The sequence below is a fragment of the Phalangium opilio genome, unplaced genomic scaffold (assembly GCF_054372755.1).
Source record: "Phalangium opilio isolate 3A_F unplaced genomic scaffold, DU_Popi_V2 ptg000082l_1, whole genome shotgun sequence".
Taxonomy (NCBI): domain Eukaryota; kingdom Metazoa; phylum Arthropoda; class Arachnida; order Opiliones; family Phalangiidae; genus Phalangium; species Phalangium opilio.
Window position 1 is genome coordinate 8392030 of NW_028324189.1, and position 15800 is coordinate 8407829.

Consider the following 15800-nt stretch of genomic DNA (forward strand, 5'->3'; position numbering starts at 1 on the left):
TTTTAACCCCGCCCCTTACCCTCTCCCTGAAGCCCCCCCCCCGTTTTGTGTGACGTCATTAGAGAAAAAAATAGGCTTTATGTATAGAAGTTTTAATTGTTTTTAATTTTCTTTGGAATCATCCCTTTTTAATTTAAAAGGCATGAAAGTTATAATAGCTACAAATTTGAACGCCAATCTGTAAAGTTCTTAAGACATGAAGCAAATATTTATTTTTCTTTTCATAATTTCTGAAAAAAGGAACTGAACTGAACTGAACTGATTCAAGTTTGATCACATTCATTATCAACATTTTCTGCAAGTTTGACTGAATTGTAATGTTCGCCGCATCGAAACGCGTGACGATGATAACTACAAATTAAAGTTAAATTAAATTAAATTAAATAAAGAATTGGAAAAGAACTACTTTGAAACATTTTAAAATTTAAATTTCCCACCAAAATTACTTCCTGCCATCTGGTGACCTTTTCTGGCATTAAAACAAGGTTTACTTGCCTAATAATTAATGGGTCAGCTACAGCATATTCTTGACCAATTACCACTCCAGAACCTTCCGCTTGTAGTACTTCAATTGGAGTCTTTAATAAATGGGATAAAGCTCGAAGCTAACAATGAAATTAAGAGGATACAAAGGCTTATATATATTTATTTTTAAGTTAATGTGAAATATTTTCAAGTTAATGTGAAATATTTTCAAGTTAATGTGAAATATTTTCAAGTTAATGTGAAATATTTTCAAGTTAATGTGAAATATTTTCAAGTTAATGTGAAATATTTTCAAGTTAATGTGAAATATTTTCAAGTTAATGTGAAATATTTTCAAGTTAATGTGAAATATTTTCAAGTTAATGTGAAATATTTTCAAGTTAATGTGAAATATTTTCAACTAACTTCTAATTGTCCACCCCAAACAGTAGTTTTTGCAGTTTCATTGCAAAAATGATCAAATTCGTCTAAAATTAAAGGGATAGCCATTAATTATAAAGTTTTAAATACTTAAAATTGGGAAACTTAAGCCTAAAGTAATTTGAAAATATTTCAAAGGAAACTCACCAGGTGTCATAGCATCTCCTGTTTTGGGACTTGTTAAAAATGGCATAAAATCATCAGGATGATTTCTCATAAATTCGGCAGTTTTTTTCCTTAATGAGTCGGAATCCATCTTAAGATAAACATAATTAAAAATTAATTATTACATAAAATTAAGTAACCTATACCTTCAGATCTCTTAAACTTAGTTGATGCTCAATGGCTTTGTACATACTAAAAGGATTAAATGTTGGTTTAAAAAATTAACTAATTAATTAGTAATTAATTTAAAATTATCTTTACCAGTTTCCATCAGATGGTACCTTTAGGGAGGGAAAAATTAATTATATGTAGATAATTTACATTAATTTATTTCACTTACTTCATAAACTTCAAGTCCCCTAGTTTCTAATATTTTCTTTAGTTTTTCAGCTTCAATGTTACGTACTCCTGTCAGATTTACTATTTCTTGATTGGCAATTCTTTCATCTCGTTCTTTTTCTTTCAAAGCTTTTTTATCTTTCCGTCTTTGAGCTTTGCTTACTTTTTCAATTTTACTATCTGCCACTTCAACTGTCGTATCAATACCATTAGGTTGTACTGTGTTGCCATCTTCCAACTAAAATTATAAGTATTTGGTGAAGAAATCCACCTTATTCCCATTCGCAGGATGAAAATCGTCTGTCGTCTGCTAAAAAGGCCAAAAATATGTACTGTAGCAGACGACAGAGGAATTTCTTCCCTTACTCAATTCCGAGATAAGCCTGCCTAACTTCCTAAGCCTAACTTCCTAAGCCTAACTTCCTAAGCCTAACTTCCTAAGCCAAACTTCCTAAGCCAAACTTCCTAAGCCAAACTTCCTAAGCCAAACTTCCTAAGCCAAACTTCCTAAGCCAAACTTCCTAAGCCTAACTTCCTAAGCCTAACTTCCTAAGCCTAACTTCTTAAGCCTAACTTCCTAAGCCTAACTTCCAGGGAATGGGGAATAAGGCGAATTAGAAAGGTTAATTTAAGCAATGTTTAAGAACTAAAAATACCTCAATCTCCGTGTTTGTGTTTTCTTCTGATGCCAGTTCTTTAAGTTCTTTCTCATGTTTTTCCTTCAACTCCACTTCCAATTTTGAAATTTCAGCCAAAACATCCTTCTTTTTCTTCTTATCACCTTTTGGTAAAGAGTGTTTCAAAGCTTGAATTTTCGCTGAAGAAAAAAGTAATGGAAATTAATTGGATTATTTTAAAATAACAGAGAAAATAATCTAGATTCAACCAAACAAGCCACGTTTCCATGACAGTTCAAATTTAACCGCGAAAACAGCGCCCTCTATGACAAGATTACTTTACCGGATTTGACATTTTTCAAATATAATTACACCTTTCCAGTATTTAAATTATATGAAAATTAACTCGAAATATAAGAAATAGAATATATGGACATTTACCTTGCAATATTTTCTTTTCTTTCTTTTGATTTTGTACCAAAAGTTCGTGGCGTGATAACTCTTCAACACTCTCATTTTCTGCCATTTTGAATTCTACAAATTTTCCCCCTTCCTTACCCCCACTGCCGATTTATGGTATTTTCATTGGCTGCTAGCAATCTGCCACCATGGAGTTATATTTTAGGAGGACTATTGCAAAATGAAATAAACTTTTGAGAAAACTTATATTATTTAAATAATATGTTGATATTATTCTCTCATCGAAGTTAAATACACAGTCAGTTGGTCATGACTGGAGGAACATCTTAAAGGATATTAGAAAATAGTTTTTAGTGGAAATTCGAAAAAATAAACAAAATCAAACTCTAGCCAAACTGAAGTGAACTGAACTAAACTCCCGACCTCCGGTGTCACGTTGGCTCGTTTTGGCTGATGCAATATTTAGGATCATCGTCCATCTTCTCCAAAAATAGGATTTATTTGGGATATTTTTGACATACTTCATTAAAAATAAAAACTTTAATCTCTCAATTTTATTAAGTTATTATCGGCTTAGACTAAAATTACCTGGTCAAAGCAGTTTAAAATTAAATTAACTCAATATGGCTGAAGATGAATCGGTAAGCATATTCCGCATTACGAGTTTTTCCTTTAAATTAAATTAAATTAAATTTTTCCTTTAAAATTAAATGTGATTTAATATTTTTCGGGAAGATTTTCGACCTTTCTCTTAAGAAAAAGAAAAAGAAGAAGAAGACTCCGTTTGATATGAGCGCTCTTGACGATGGTAGTGTTCCCGCTGAAGAGACCCAACAAGAAAATGGGGTGGACAATCAAAGAGATGAAGGCGATCGCGAGGATAAAGATGAAGGTATTTGAACTAATTTGTTTAAACAGGGTTGCCACAGTATCCCTCTACCCGTGGACACTCCCTTAAACTTGCAAAACCACGCGCCCTGACGTCTATCCGCCAACATCATTTCACCCACACTGTCATCTCAGATTGGAACGCACTCCCTGAATCTATTATTACCATCTCAGATAAATCAAAATTTCGCGCTAAGTTATCGGCTCACTTCAATAATACCCCAAATTGACCTGTAGTCATACCGTTTTTTACTTTGTTACTTATCTTTTTTTCTACTTTGTCACTTATTTTTTTTTTTTTTTTTTTTTACTTTGTTACTTATCTCTTTTTGTTTTTTTTCTTTTTTTACTAATGTATAACTAAATCGTTAATCTCTGTATAACTAAATCGTTAATCTCTCTCGGTTGTACTAACCAAGCTCTAATGGCTTACCTGTACTGAACTAAATAAATAAATAAAAAAATAAAATAAAAATAAGTACCTGGAAAACCTGGAAAAGTCAGGGAATTTAAAAATGGGCCCAAAAGGTCAGGGAATTTAAAAATGGGCCCAAAAGGTCAGGGAAAAGTCAGGGAATTTAAAAATGGGCCCAAAAGACCAGGGAAAAGTCAGGGAATTTAAAAATGGGCCCAAAAGGTCAGGGAAAAGTCAGGGAATTTAAAAATGGGCCCAAAAGGTCAGGGAATTTAAAAATGGGCCCAAAAGGTCAGGGAAAAGTCAGGGAATTTAAAAATGGGCCCAAAAGACCAGGGAAAAGTCAGGGAATTTAAAAATGGGCCCAAAAGGTCAGGGAAAAGTCAGGGAATTTAAAAATGGGCCCAAAAGGTCAGGGAATTTAAAAATGGGCCCAAAAGTCTGGGAATTTTAAAAATTTCAGAAAAGTCAGGGAATTTGATTGTAGTGGGTAAAATTTCTGGGTGATAAGTCTTTATTGAAAGAGTAATGAAAGTTTCTCCTCATCCTCTCTTAACACAGAAAAACTAGAGCAATCCTTAAAAATGTCTAGAATTGTTTTTTATAAAGTAAATGCTCTCTAAAATAATCTCTTGAGACTGTTATTTATAGTTAAAATGTTCCTTATTAATTTTGGTGCGAAAAATACATTGGAAAACTTAATGTAGAGAGTTTATTTAATTATAAGCACTTAAAACGTGCTGTAAACATTTACACTTTCGGCCTAAAAAGATCAGGGAAAATCTCAGAAAAGGTCAGGGAAAATCTCAGAAGAGGTCAGGGAAAATCTCAGAAAAAGGTCAGGGAAAATCTCAGAAAAGGTCAGGGAAAATCTCAGAAAAGGTCAGGGAAAATCTCAGAAAAGGTCAGGGAAAATCTGAGAAAAGGTCAGGGAAAATCTCAGAAAAAGGTCAGGGAAAACCTGGAAAAGTCAGGGCTAAATTGGTTCTGAAAATTCCGTGGCAACCCTGTGTAAAATAAGTCTTAAATACTAATTTAACTTTAATCTTATAGATGCTACCCTCGATTTGGATGACTTTTCTGGTCTTAAAAAAAAGAAAAAGAAGAAAAAGCCATTCAATCTTGAAGATGTCGATAATGCCCTTCAAGTAATTAAAGATACTTTAATTAACTAATGAAATTTAATAATTAATTCAAACTTTTAGGAAGTTGAACAGGGGGAAGAAAGCTCCAAAGTTGTTGGAGATGAGAAAGAAATTGATGATATTATGGGGATGGATGATGACATAGATTTTAATCTTCCAAAAAAGAAGAAAAAAAAGAAAAAGATTAACTTTGAAGAGATCGATCAGGAAAATAAAGAAGGGGATGAAGATGATGATGGTGAAGCTACGTTTGGTGGGTGGTTGGTTAACTAACAAAACTAACAGATATTTCTTCCATCTATCTTGAGCCTTCCCATCTATGCTGCTTTTTAACAATATTAATTAACCTAATTGGCTGCCATTAATGTTAACATTATTAATTAATATTTTTGCAATTCTTGAGCCTGTTACGTTACTTTTATCATCATAAAGGTGAAGAAGAAAATAGAATTGGCTCAATTTCCTCTACAACTTGGTCTGGAAGTGACCGAGATTACACTTATGATGAGGTTCGTTAACCTATTTTAAATTAAATAATAATTATTAATTAATTAATTAATTTATGTTGCAGCTTTTGATGAGAGTCTTTAATATCATGAGAGAAAAAAATCCTGACATGATTGCGGGTGAAAAACGGCGTTTTGTCATGAAACCCCCTCAAGTATTGAGAGTTGGAACAAAAAAATCATCTTTCGCTAACTTCTTAGAAATTTGTAAAATGTAATTAATTAATTAATTATCTTAAATTAGCCTTATTCCTGATCAGCGCCACCTAATCATAGCGGCGGCTTTGAGAACTACTGTAATCGGCAAGCCAATCAGATGTCGCTAAAATCAGGTGACGTCACTGACGGGCACTCTCGGGGTCTCACCAAAAATGACGTCACCAGATTTTATCCACATCTGGTTGGTTTGCCAATTACAGTAGTTCTCAAAGTCGCCGCTATGGTTAGGTGGCGCTGATCAGGAATAAGGCTAATTAATTAGTTATATATTAATTAATTAATGTTAGTAAACTTATTAACAAATTGAAATTATATTTTTTAAAGGTTGCATAGACAACCCAAACATTTGCAAGCATTTTTATTGGCTGAGTTGGGAACAAGGTATAAAAATTAATTAATTAAAAATACTTAATTTAATTAATTAAATTATTAAATTAAACCTAATTAATTTCTTTTGTAGCGGATCAGTTGATGCTAATAATCAGTTAATTATTAAGGGAAGGTTTCAACAAAAACAGATTGAAAATGTTTTAAGGAGATATATTAGTAATTAATTAACTTTGATAATTAATTAAAAACTTTGGTTTAACTTTAAAATTAATTAAATCTAATTATATTATTAATTGCAGAGGAATACGTTACCTGCCATACTTGTAGATCTCCAGAAACAATTCTCCAAAAGGACACTAGATTATTCTTTTTGCAATGTGAGACTTGCGGCTCCCGTTGTTCAGTCGCGAGTATCAAATCTGGATTCCAGGCTGTTACCAGTAAGAGAGCCGCTATTCGAGCTAAGACAGCTTGAAGAGGGAAGAATTAACTACAATCCGCAATAGAATTAATTTAAGAACAATTAAGCTTGAAATAATAAAATGGAAATCAATTGAATTCATCAAAATTTTTGAAATATTAATTGGTTTTTTTTTTAAGAAAAGAAAAAAAAAAATGTTTCAGTGAATTTTGTCCGTGGTCAATAAATTCTTAAAATAAACTTCCCCAGAAGTGGTTGGTTAATTAATTTCTTGGGGAATGATTAGAATCTAACGTGATAATTCAGGGTTGGATCTAAGGGTTCAATTTAAATGAAATCATTCATTCACACTATTTAGGCCTTAATAATGTCCCTGTCTATTTAAGCCTAAAATTTGGGCCTAAATCAGGCTAGGAAATAAGACAGGTTTACAGGTCCAAAACCAGTTTATTAAAAGCTTGGACCACTTTTTTTTATTCAAATCGTGAGGGTCACTGGCCCCAGTGACTAGTTTATTAATTCCTACTTTTATTAAAAATTGATATGGGACCTCTTTAATTATTTTCATTTTAACATAAATTTCGACTCCAGGAGTCCAGTTGTGTATACAACCCTAAGCCGAGAGAGATTTTTTAGAAGAGAGAACGACCACAAGTCCTGCGACCAGCAGAAAAATAAATAGGGGAAGGGTCACTGGTCCCGGGACCAGTTTCATATTTAAGACATCAGGGGTCACTGGTCCAGAGGACTAGTTCAGAAATAAAGCTTATTTCCAAGCCTGGCCTAAATTTGTGTCCCTAGCTATTTAACGCTAAAATTTGGGCCTAAATAGTGTCTCTAGCTATTTGGGCCTAAATTTGTGTCCCTAGCTATTTAACCCTAAAACTTGGGCCTAAATAGTGCCTCTATCTATTTAAGCTTAAAGTTTGGGCCTCAATAGTATCCCTGGCTATATAAGCCTAAAATTTGGGCCTCAATAGTGTCCCAGGCTACTTAAGCCTAAAGTTTGGGCCTCAATAGTATCCCTGGCTATATAAGCCTAAAATTTGGGCCTAAATAGTGTCCCAGGCCATTTAAGCCTAAAATTTGGGCCTAAATAGTGCCTCTATCTATTTAAGCTTAAAGTTTGGGCCTCAATAGTATCCCTGGCTATATAAGCCTAAAATTTGGGCCTCAATAGTGTCCCTGGCTATATAAGCCTAAAATTTGGGCCTCAATAGTGTCCCAGGCTACTTAAGCCTAAAATTTGGGCCTAAATAGTGTCCCAGGCCATTTAAGCCTAAAATTTGGGCCTAAATAGTGTCCCAGGCCATTTAAGCCTAAAATTTGGGCCTAAATAGTGCCTCTATCTATTTAAGCTTAAAGTTTGGGCCTCAATAGTATCCCTGGCTACTTAAGCCTAAAATTTGGGCCTAAATAGTGTCCCAGAATACTTAAGCCTAAAATTGAAATGTGACTTTCCTTTTCAGAAAGGTCACTAGGTCAGACGCTAAATATAGTCTGCCTAACAAGAAGAAAACCTTGGTAATTAGTATCTATAAGTAGATAATGAATGAATACGTCACAACGGCAAGCCTTTTCAGGAAGAATTAATTAAAAATGAAACCAATTTCTTTTGTTGACTTACAACAAATTTATTTCTTGACTCAGTCGAGAGTTTTACAGTTTCAATTTACAGGACGTTAAGAGATAACATTTTTAACTAAATGTTCACTTCCTGAAAAGGCTGCGTCTCTCTCAAGTCTCAACTCTCTCAAGATTAGAGAAGAATAACATTTAAGTCTAATCTTTGGCGTAGTCAAAACTCCGTTTACGTTGCCTGAAAAAAAATATTAAAACTTTGTGTTAAACATTCAATTGACAATTTCCTCCCAATATTTAACACAAACAACTTTAATGATACATTAAATTTGATTCTTTTCTTTTTTTTTACGGTGAAACTTTTGGTTAAGTATCAAAAATTGGTCTCTAAATGTAAAATCAGGGAAATTTTTAGTTTTCACCTGACAAAAACTATCGACGTTTGGTTTATCTTTAATTGCGTTTAATTACTTAAATATAATTAATATTAATAATACGGTTGGTTTTCATTAAAAAAAATTAACGTTACATCTACAAAAAGTAATTAATTTAAATATATATAGTTTTAGTTTCCGCTAAACCGGCTTTTCTACACTTAAAAGTAGGTAATCTTTTAGAAAGAAAAAAAATATAAATAATGCTGCGCTTAATGGAAACTAACTTTTAAAGACCTTTAATTAATAACGGGATAATTAATTAAGGTTAATTAAAAAAAAACGCTCGGGAATTAAAAAAGAAGAAAAAAAAACGCTCGGGAATTAAAAAAGAAAAAAAAAAAAAACGCTCGGGAATTAAAAAAAAAAAAAAAGAAAAAAAAACGCTCGGGAATTAAAAAAAAAAAAAAAAACGCTCGGGAATTAAAAAAAAAAAACGCTCGGGAATTAAAATAAAAAAAAAACGCTCGGGAATTAAAATAAAAAAACGCTCGGGAATTAAAATAAAAAAAAAACGCTCGGGAATTAAAATAATAATAAAAAAAAAACGCTCGGGAATTAAAATAAAAAAAAAACGCTCGGGAATTAAAATAAAAAAAAAAACGCTCGGGAATTAAAAAAAAAACGAAAAAACTACACATTTTTACCTAAATGTTAAAAAATATAATTGAAAAAGTTAAAATTAATTAATTTTACTAACACATCTATTTTTAATGGAATATTATTTATTTTTAAGGGAAAGAGTCTTGGGAGAAAAAAATAATTAATGATGGGGATAAAATCTTAATTGCCTCCGTCTTGAGTGGCAAGTGAATCGCAGTTGATACAAAAATATTTTTAAAAAGTGTATTGCGAAAAACGTTACGTTACGTTACGTTACAATCTAAAGAGGCACCAAATAACAAACTTGCCTTTAATATAATTTGTGGAAATTATTAATTAATTTCATCTATTGCTGAACTTCAATCTTTTAAATTTGCCTTATTCCTAAACAGCGCCCCCCCCCCCCATCAATGTGTCGCCCGGGCCTCAGGTAATGTATGGATTAGTCCACTTCAAGCTCGTTAAACTTAATTTAAGCGTTATAATTGGACTCAAAAGTGTTTCTTGACGATAAAAATCACTTTTCTAGAGGTAAAAAGATATTTTATGGGGTTTTCAAGTACCGCACCGCGCACGGGCTTCGCAGCAGCCTTCGCTACTATCTAAGCCTTGGCCAGACCAATGGCCAAGGCTTATTGAGTTGTTTAGAATAGAAGCTCTAAAAGCTAAAACCGCTATAATTGTTTTTAGATAAGTGTTTTATTTTGTTAAGAAACGCGTTTGAAGAAGGATCTAGTCTAATTTCATATATTAATTCCAATAATAACGCCAAAATTAAGTTTAACGATCATTAAAGCCGAGAAAGTCACCTATAGATGGCGCTGATTTTGTAACGCACTGTTCAAAAACGGTGCATTTTGTTTAGTCCACTTCAAAGCTTGTTAAACTTAATTTAAACGTTATTATTGGTTTTAATTCATAAAATTGGACTCAAAAGTTGTTTCTTGACGATAAAAATCACTTTTCTAGAGGTACAAAGATATTTTATGGGGTTTTCAAGTACCGCACCGCGCACCAACCAGCTTCGGTTTCCCAACTATCTAAGCCTTGGCCAGACCAAGGCTTATTGAGTTGCGTGTTAGGCTGTTAGAATAGAAGCTCTAAAAGCTTAAAACCGCTATAATTGTTTTTAGATAAGCGTTTGATTTTGTCAAGAAACGCGTTTGAAGAAGGATCTAGTCCGATATTACATATATTAATTCCAATAATAACACCGAAATTTAAGTTTAACGATCATTAAAGCCGAGAAAGTCACCTATAGATGGCGCTGATTTCGTAACCAACCATTCAAAAATATTATTTTTAAAACGGTGCATGCATTTTGTTGTTTTTTTTTTTTTTTGACGAAAAGTAACTTATGGCGAGTGTGTAATGTGTATTATTCAAAATTAATTAAAATAGTTAATTTAAAAATATGGCTTAGCTAAATCAGGTTTAATTCATTCATTCTTAGCAACTTGAATCTTTCATTTAAATTAAATTAAATTACGTAAAAGGCAAGTTCAATGACCTCTCAGTTGATTAAAAATGGCGGCGCGTCCCTTGATGACTAAAATAACACGGCGCGAGCGTTCCTTAGTAGATTTTAATTAGTTGTAAAAAAACATCGAATCTCTCATTTTCAAAAGAAAATAAAAATAGTAGTAATGAACGAACGAACGAATGAATGAATGAAAAGGAAAAACCAAGTCTAGTTTCCCCCTTACTTCTTGTCAATGGGAAATCCTACTAAAAATAAATGGAGAGCTAAGCCTAATAATAAAAAAATGAGAGATTGAACATTTTTCAATAGAGTCGAGGCCCATTCCGTTGTTGTTGTTGTTATTGTTTTATTGAACTAGAGCGTGTTTTACTACTCTTTTACGTAGTACCTGTACACTATAATACCTGTACTCATAAGCAAAACAACACCCAAAGACAGCTTTTTGAACAATAACCTGCGCCTGGTGCTCGTTTCAGAATCCCGCTGCTTCTGACGCATTCTTTGAACCAGTTGGGATGTTTGTTCCGTTTTATCCCGTCGACGACGTTTTCTCAACTCCAACTCCCTAATAAAAATTACAATCAATAAAACACCAAATGTTTTTTTTAATTTTGGGTCAGTAACAAGAAAACACCAAAAGCTTTTATGTACTCGTAGCTCTTTCTTTAAAGGGAGGGTGAAGTAGAAAATCAAGAGATTTTTTAACGATTCTTCTACTAATTATAAGGCCAGTCTGCATAGTGAAACATTCAGGAAATACCAGCTCCGAATGATTTTAAAATTATTTCAAATTAGGTTCAGATTTTAAGGATAATTTTAAAGAAGGACTTCCGACCAATCGCGTACCGCCCTGCCTTTTTGTTAACAAAATTCTCGTGGCACGTTCCGTGTTGAATGAAATTTATCACGAGATTTGATAAAATTAGGCGCGCGACGTGACAATCGTGGCGCGAGACACGGAGCGTGCCACGAGAACTTTGTTAATAAAAAGGCAGGGCGTTACGCGATTGGTCGGAGGTCCTTGTTTAAAATTATCCTTTAAATCTGAACCTAATTTGAAATAATTTTAAAATCATTCGGAGCTGGTATTTCCTGAATGTTTCACAATGCAGACTGGTCTTATAATTAGTAGAAGAATCGTTAAAAAATCACTTGATTTTCTACTTCACCCTCCATTTAAAAAGCAAAAGCATAGGCTTATTTAGTATGTTACCTTTCGCGATCCGAGGTTTCAACTATTTTTTCACTTTGGCTCGCCCCATTATGATTAGCAGAATCGTTTAATCTGCAATTTTCTCCTGTAAAGGCTTCTTCTATAGTTTTGATAGTATCGGGAGATGAGGAATTGCTAGTCGTTTCTTGAGGTCGCCCAATCCGAGGTGGTAAAGGAGGCGGTGTGGTTTCCGATTCTTCATCCAGGCTTTCACTATCGCGATCTTCCTCTATTCTTTCACTACTATTAGAGTCTGTTAGTGTTAGTCCATTATCGGCAAAGTTTAGATTTTCATCTCCTTCATTTGGTAAACCATTTTCCTCAGAATTTTTAGTGGATTCCTATAAGAAAGGTGCCTTAGAATATCTTAAAAGGGGAGAGTAATCCATCATATTTAATGGTACTAACGGGCAAATGCTGCGAATTGTTCAAAGGCACTTGCTGATATTCGTTCTTTTTAGTAACGAGTATCGATTTGGCCCCTTCTATAATTGCCATGTATGAAAAACGAAGTTGGTCGGCAGTCTGAATCAATCCCATTCTGTATTTTCTCATTTCTAACAAGACTTCCCTTACGTTAACGCAGTTGGCATTGCCAGTAGCTTCAATCTTATAGTAAAAAAATCAAATTCGCCAGTTGAATTTCACTTTAGAAGCTTTGATTTTTAATAAAAGAACATTTCTGACTCGCTTACAAGAACAAGGCAAGAATCTACCAGGCAAAATGTTCCAGACCTCCCTATTCCTGCACTACAGTGGACGATAGCGGGCCCTACATCTTTTGAAAGAGCTCCTGATTTACGGACGGCCATTAGAAATTTTAAAAAGGCAGAAGGGGATTCGGGAACGCCAAAATCAGGCCAAGTTGTGTAATGAAATTGAAGAATTTCCCTTTCCTCTCCACTCTATCAGTTGAAAAACCATTAAAACCCCATTTTCTCTAAATAAGCCTAATATCAGAAGTGAGATGAGGCTAGAAGTGAAGGGTTCTAGCAAGGATTATTTAAAATGTCTAAGGATAAAACGCACACACAGATCTCTATGGTAAGGGAATGTTCGCTAGTTGTTCCGAAATTTTAACCCATCCCCCTCTTCTCCACCTACTGTTTTGGTGCGTCAAACGGAAAAGAAATATAAATATGGCGCCACCTATCTTATTATCGCGAAAGCATAGACGAAAGAGAGATAGTTTTCGAAAGCATGCTGTATAGAGTTCTTTTTCGAATTGTCAATGGTCGTTAAGAACATTTAGTTCAAGATTCAAGAATGAGGTTAGTTCCTAAAACTCATAATTTAATTTTAATAATAGATTAAAGCAATAATCCTTGACTAAAGCAAACATTCAGTGCAAGAATATACGAGGTGAATTTACACTAATTTAGTTTAATGGGCAAGGCTTAGGTTTTGGTAGATCTGCTAGAGCAGACAGAGAGCGACAAAACTTTCAAGAACCCGGTCACGTGTTGACGCTTCAAAATATTGGCTTTCCGGTTTGCCGATTGTGCCCGCTAGGTACCGTTTGGAACATCTACCTTCGATATTTCCTTCTCTGCGTTTTATCCTTAGACATTTTAAATAATCCTTGGTTCTAGCATTGGTAATAGATCCTGGCATTAGTGAACAAATTTGAGGATTTTATTCGCCGCTTCAATCGCGCCTACGCTAGAGAGAAAAAAATTGGTCGAGTTCCAAAAACATTTCTTACCCCCTTCCCCTCAACCTAAAGCCGCGGAATACGGACGCGGGTGCTTGAATCTAGTTCGGCCGTCTACCACCGCGAGCGTCTCACGTTTTGGAGGGGAAATTCTGAAACAGCCACTAGAGGGCCAACCGTTGGTGTGTTATCAAGAATATTCACTTTTGAAGAGTGAAGAATTTGGTTCGCTCAGTACTGTCTTCTAGTCTCATCTCACTTCTGCTAATATTAATTTACCTCAACATCGAGTAGTTTTAAATTTCGCACTGTATAATTATCAATTTCACGCTCATCAATATAAAAAACTTTTAAACCAACATCATTTAAAACCATTTCATCTTGGCCACCGTTTTTAGTTCCTAATGGCCAATATTGGTGGCATTTTACTGTATTCTTTTCAATGACTCTATTGAGCATTAAAATTCCTTTTGACTTTTGTTCCCAAACCATCAACCAAAAATGGCCAACGGTACTTGGAAGAGGACCCTTTCAACATTGATCTTATTATCAATATACACCCAATACAAATACATTTAATCCAGGGTTCATACAACTTTTGGAAAACTAATTTCCCTGAGATTTCCAGGTTTTTCCAGTATATGGAGTATCCTATGGAGCAAATGTTAACGAAGGAGGGGGGCAAATAGGACTATTACATAATCGAAGGACATCCCCGTATCTCTAATATAACCAGAGTTATGAGCCTCCAAAGTTTAGTGTAACGTTAATCCTATGGAGGGGATGTTCATGAACATTTTGCTTCATTACTCGGCCCTGTTTGATGAAATCCCAAGTTTTTAGTATGGTTGGATGGGGGGCAAATAGGACTATGACATACTAAAAGGACATCCCCGTATCTCTAATATAACCAGAGTTATGAGCCTCCAAAGTATAGTCTAATGTTAATCCTATGGAGGGTATGGTCACAAACATTTTCCTTAATTACTCGGCCCCTGTTTGACGAAATCCCAAGTTTTTAGTAGGGTTGGATGGGGGGCAAATAGGACTATGACATACTAAAAGGACATCCCCGTATCTCTAATATAACCAGAGTTACGAGCCTCCAAAGTATAGTGTAATGTTAATCCTATGGAGGGGGGTATGTTCACGAACATTTTCCTTAATTACTCGGCCCCTGTTTGATGCAAATTTCCCTGATTTCCCTGAATTTTACCAAAAATTATCAATTTCCCTGAATTTTCCCTGAGGTTTTTGTGAACTATTTATTTCCCTGATGATTATTCCAGGTTTTCCAGGTTTGTATGAACCCTGTTTAATCAACGCAACAGACCTGTGTTAAAATGTAGGAACGACTAGCCTGTGGCACTTCCACTAGACTGGCGTTTATGTAATCTTTATCCCCCCTTTGTAAACGAACCCTAGTATGGTCATCTAAAATTGCGGAAAAATTTTAAACACCCTTTACCAATACCAATGTTTCTTTAACTTTTATACCAAACTTACAAGGGTTGACATCCCTATATCTATTAAGATTTTTATTCTCTAGTTTTCTGGCGTCTTTGCAAGTGTATTCGTACCCGCAAGACTCTTGCCGTATATGCTGAAAATTGATAGCAAATAAACGTCAGGCATCACATCTAACGTCACACGTTCAAAATGGAAAAATAGGGCATGAGCTCAGCTAAGTTTGATAAGATTTTGATTTGATACATTAAACACCTCAAATTAATAAAACACGCCTTCTGGGCTTAAATATACGAGTGTTTATCTGTATTTTAGGCTTAGACAATATTGCACAATGAACGGTACTACTTCAGTATGAAAGAATGTATAGGTCGATTTCCATAGAATTTTGAGAAATAATGGGGGGGAGTGGGAAGTTATTAAGCCTTGGTTAACAAACTTGTAATTGTAAAAGCTTACTTGATAAACCATATTCCAGGTATTACTCTCGTCGATTTCCTTAAATTCGGTTTCCATAACGACTAAAAGCTTATTTTTATTAAATTAAATTTATTTTATTCCATATGGTTCATTAGCTCCGACGTTAATTAATTTTTTCCACGAAATTTTGAACTAAGCCAAACTAACCTAAAAAGTACGCGACGGAGACGACGACGTCCATTCTCGGCTTCTCGCGGGAGTCACTCACGACGGCGGCTGCGGAGCAGTGCGGGCGGCAGCGGCGGCGACAAGACACCGTGAAGAACAGGGGCGTAAATAAGCACTCTTATTTTTGGACACTATATGAAACTTTTAAAACTACACTCTTGTACCTAAAATCAAGTTAAAATTAAACAAATTTTCATATAAAATTATATAATAGCATTTATAGGCTTTCAAAAATTTGTATAGTATCGCTTTTCAGCCGAAATCTATTTATTTTAGGGAAATTTGGACAGTTTTATCGCTTATTTCTAGTCTTGTTGAAGATAGAGTAGTGGAAACGAGAGGGGAA

The 15800-nt window shown here is 34.3% G+C and overlaps 3 protein-coding genes across 5 annotated transcripts; 1 reads left to right on the forward strand and 2 right to left on the reverse strand.

Annotated features, from left to right (window-relative positions):
- Nucleotides 1-76: 76 nt before the first annotated feature.
- LOC149651410 (deubiquitinase OTUD6B) lies at nt 77-2623 on the reverse strand. The gene is made up of 9 exons (XM_089848310.1): nt 2469-2623; nt 2067-2227; nt 1412-1648; nt 1333-1352; nt 1218-1263; nt 1054-1162; nt 892-953; nt 496-605; nt 77-351 (listed from the first exon to the last, which is right to left on the reverse strand). Exons 1-9 carry the CDS (start codon nt 2551-2553, stop codon nt 264-266), a joined length of 918 nt encoding a protein of 305 aa, XP_089704436.1. The 5' UTR covers nt 2554-2623; the 3' UTR covers nt 77-263.
- A 235-nt stretch (nt 2624-2858) lies between these two features.
- Nucleotides 2859-6622, forward strand: eIF2beta (eukaryotic translation initiation factor 2 subunit beta). Of its 2 annotated transcripts, none has more exons than XM_089848309.1 (9): nt 2859-3088; nt 3183-3339; nt 4804-4898; nt 4956-5133; nt 5328-5404; nt 5467-5615; nt 5945-6001; nt 6081-6166; nt 6250-6622. In XM_089848309.1, the coding sequence occupies exons 1-9, from the start codon at nt 3071-3073 to the stop codon at nt 6423-6425; spliced, it is 993 nt and encodes a 330-aa protein (XP_089704435.1). In that variant the 5' UTR covers nt 2859-3070; the 3' UTR covers nt 6426-6622. The 2 variants fall into 2 exon arrangements, with proteins under 2 accessions (XP_089704435.1, XP_089704434.1); XM_089848308.1 differs by having other exon boundaries at nt 2860-3088; nt 4956-5148.
- Nucleotides 6623-7980: 1358 nt separating this feature from the next.
- Nucleotides 7981-15689, reverse strand: Ptp61F (Protein tyrosine phosphatase 61F). 2 transcript variants are annotated; one of them, XM_089848306.1, is made up of 9 exons: nt 15266-15689; nt 14846-14942; nt 14673-14773; nt 13619-13867; nt 12381-12590; nt 12094-12294; nt 11686-12026; nt 10877-11037; nt 7981-8190 (listed from the first exon to the last, which is right to left on the reverse strand). In XM_089848306.1, exons 1-9 carry the CDS (start codon nt 15320-15322, stop codon nt 8054-8056), a joined length of 1554 nt encoding a protein of 517 aa, XP_089704432.1. In that variant the 5' UTR covers nt 15323-15689; the 3' UTR covers nt 7981-8053. The 2 variants fall into 2 exon arrangements, with proteins under 2 accessions (XP_089704432.1, XP_089704433.1); XM_089848307.1 differs by having other exon boundaries at nt 10927-11037; nt 15266-15667.
- Between the last annotated feature and the right edge of the window lie 111 nt (nt 15690-15800).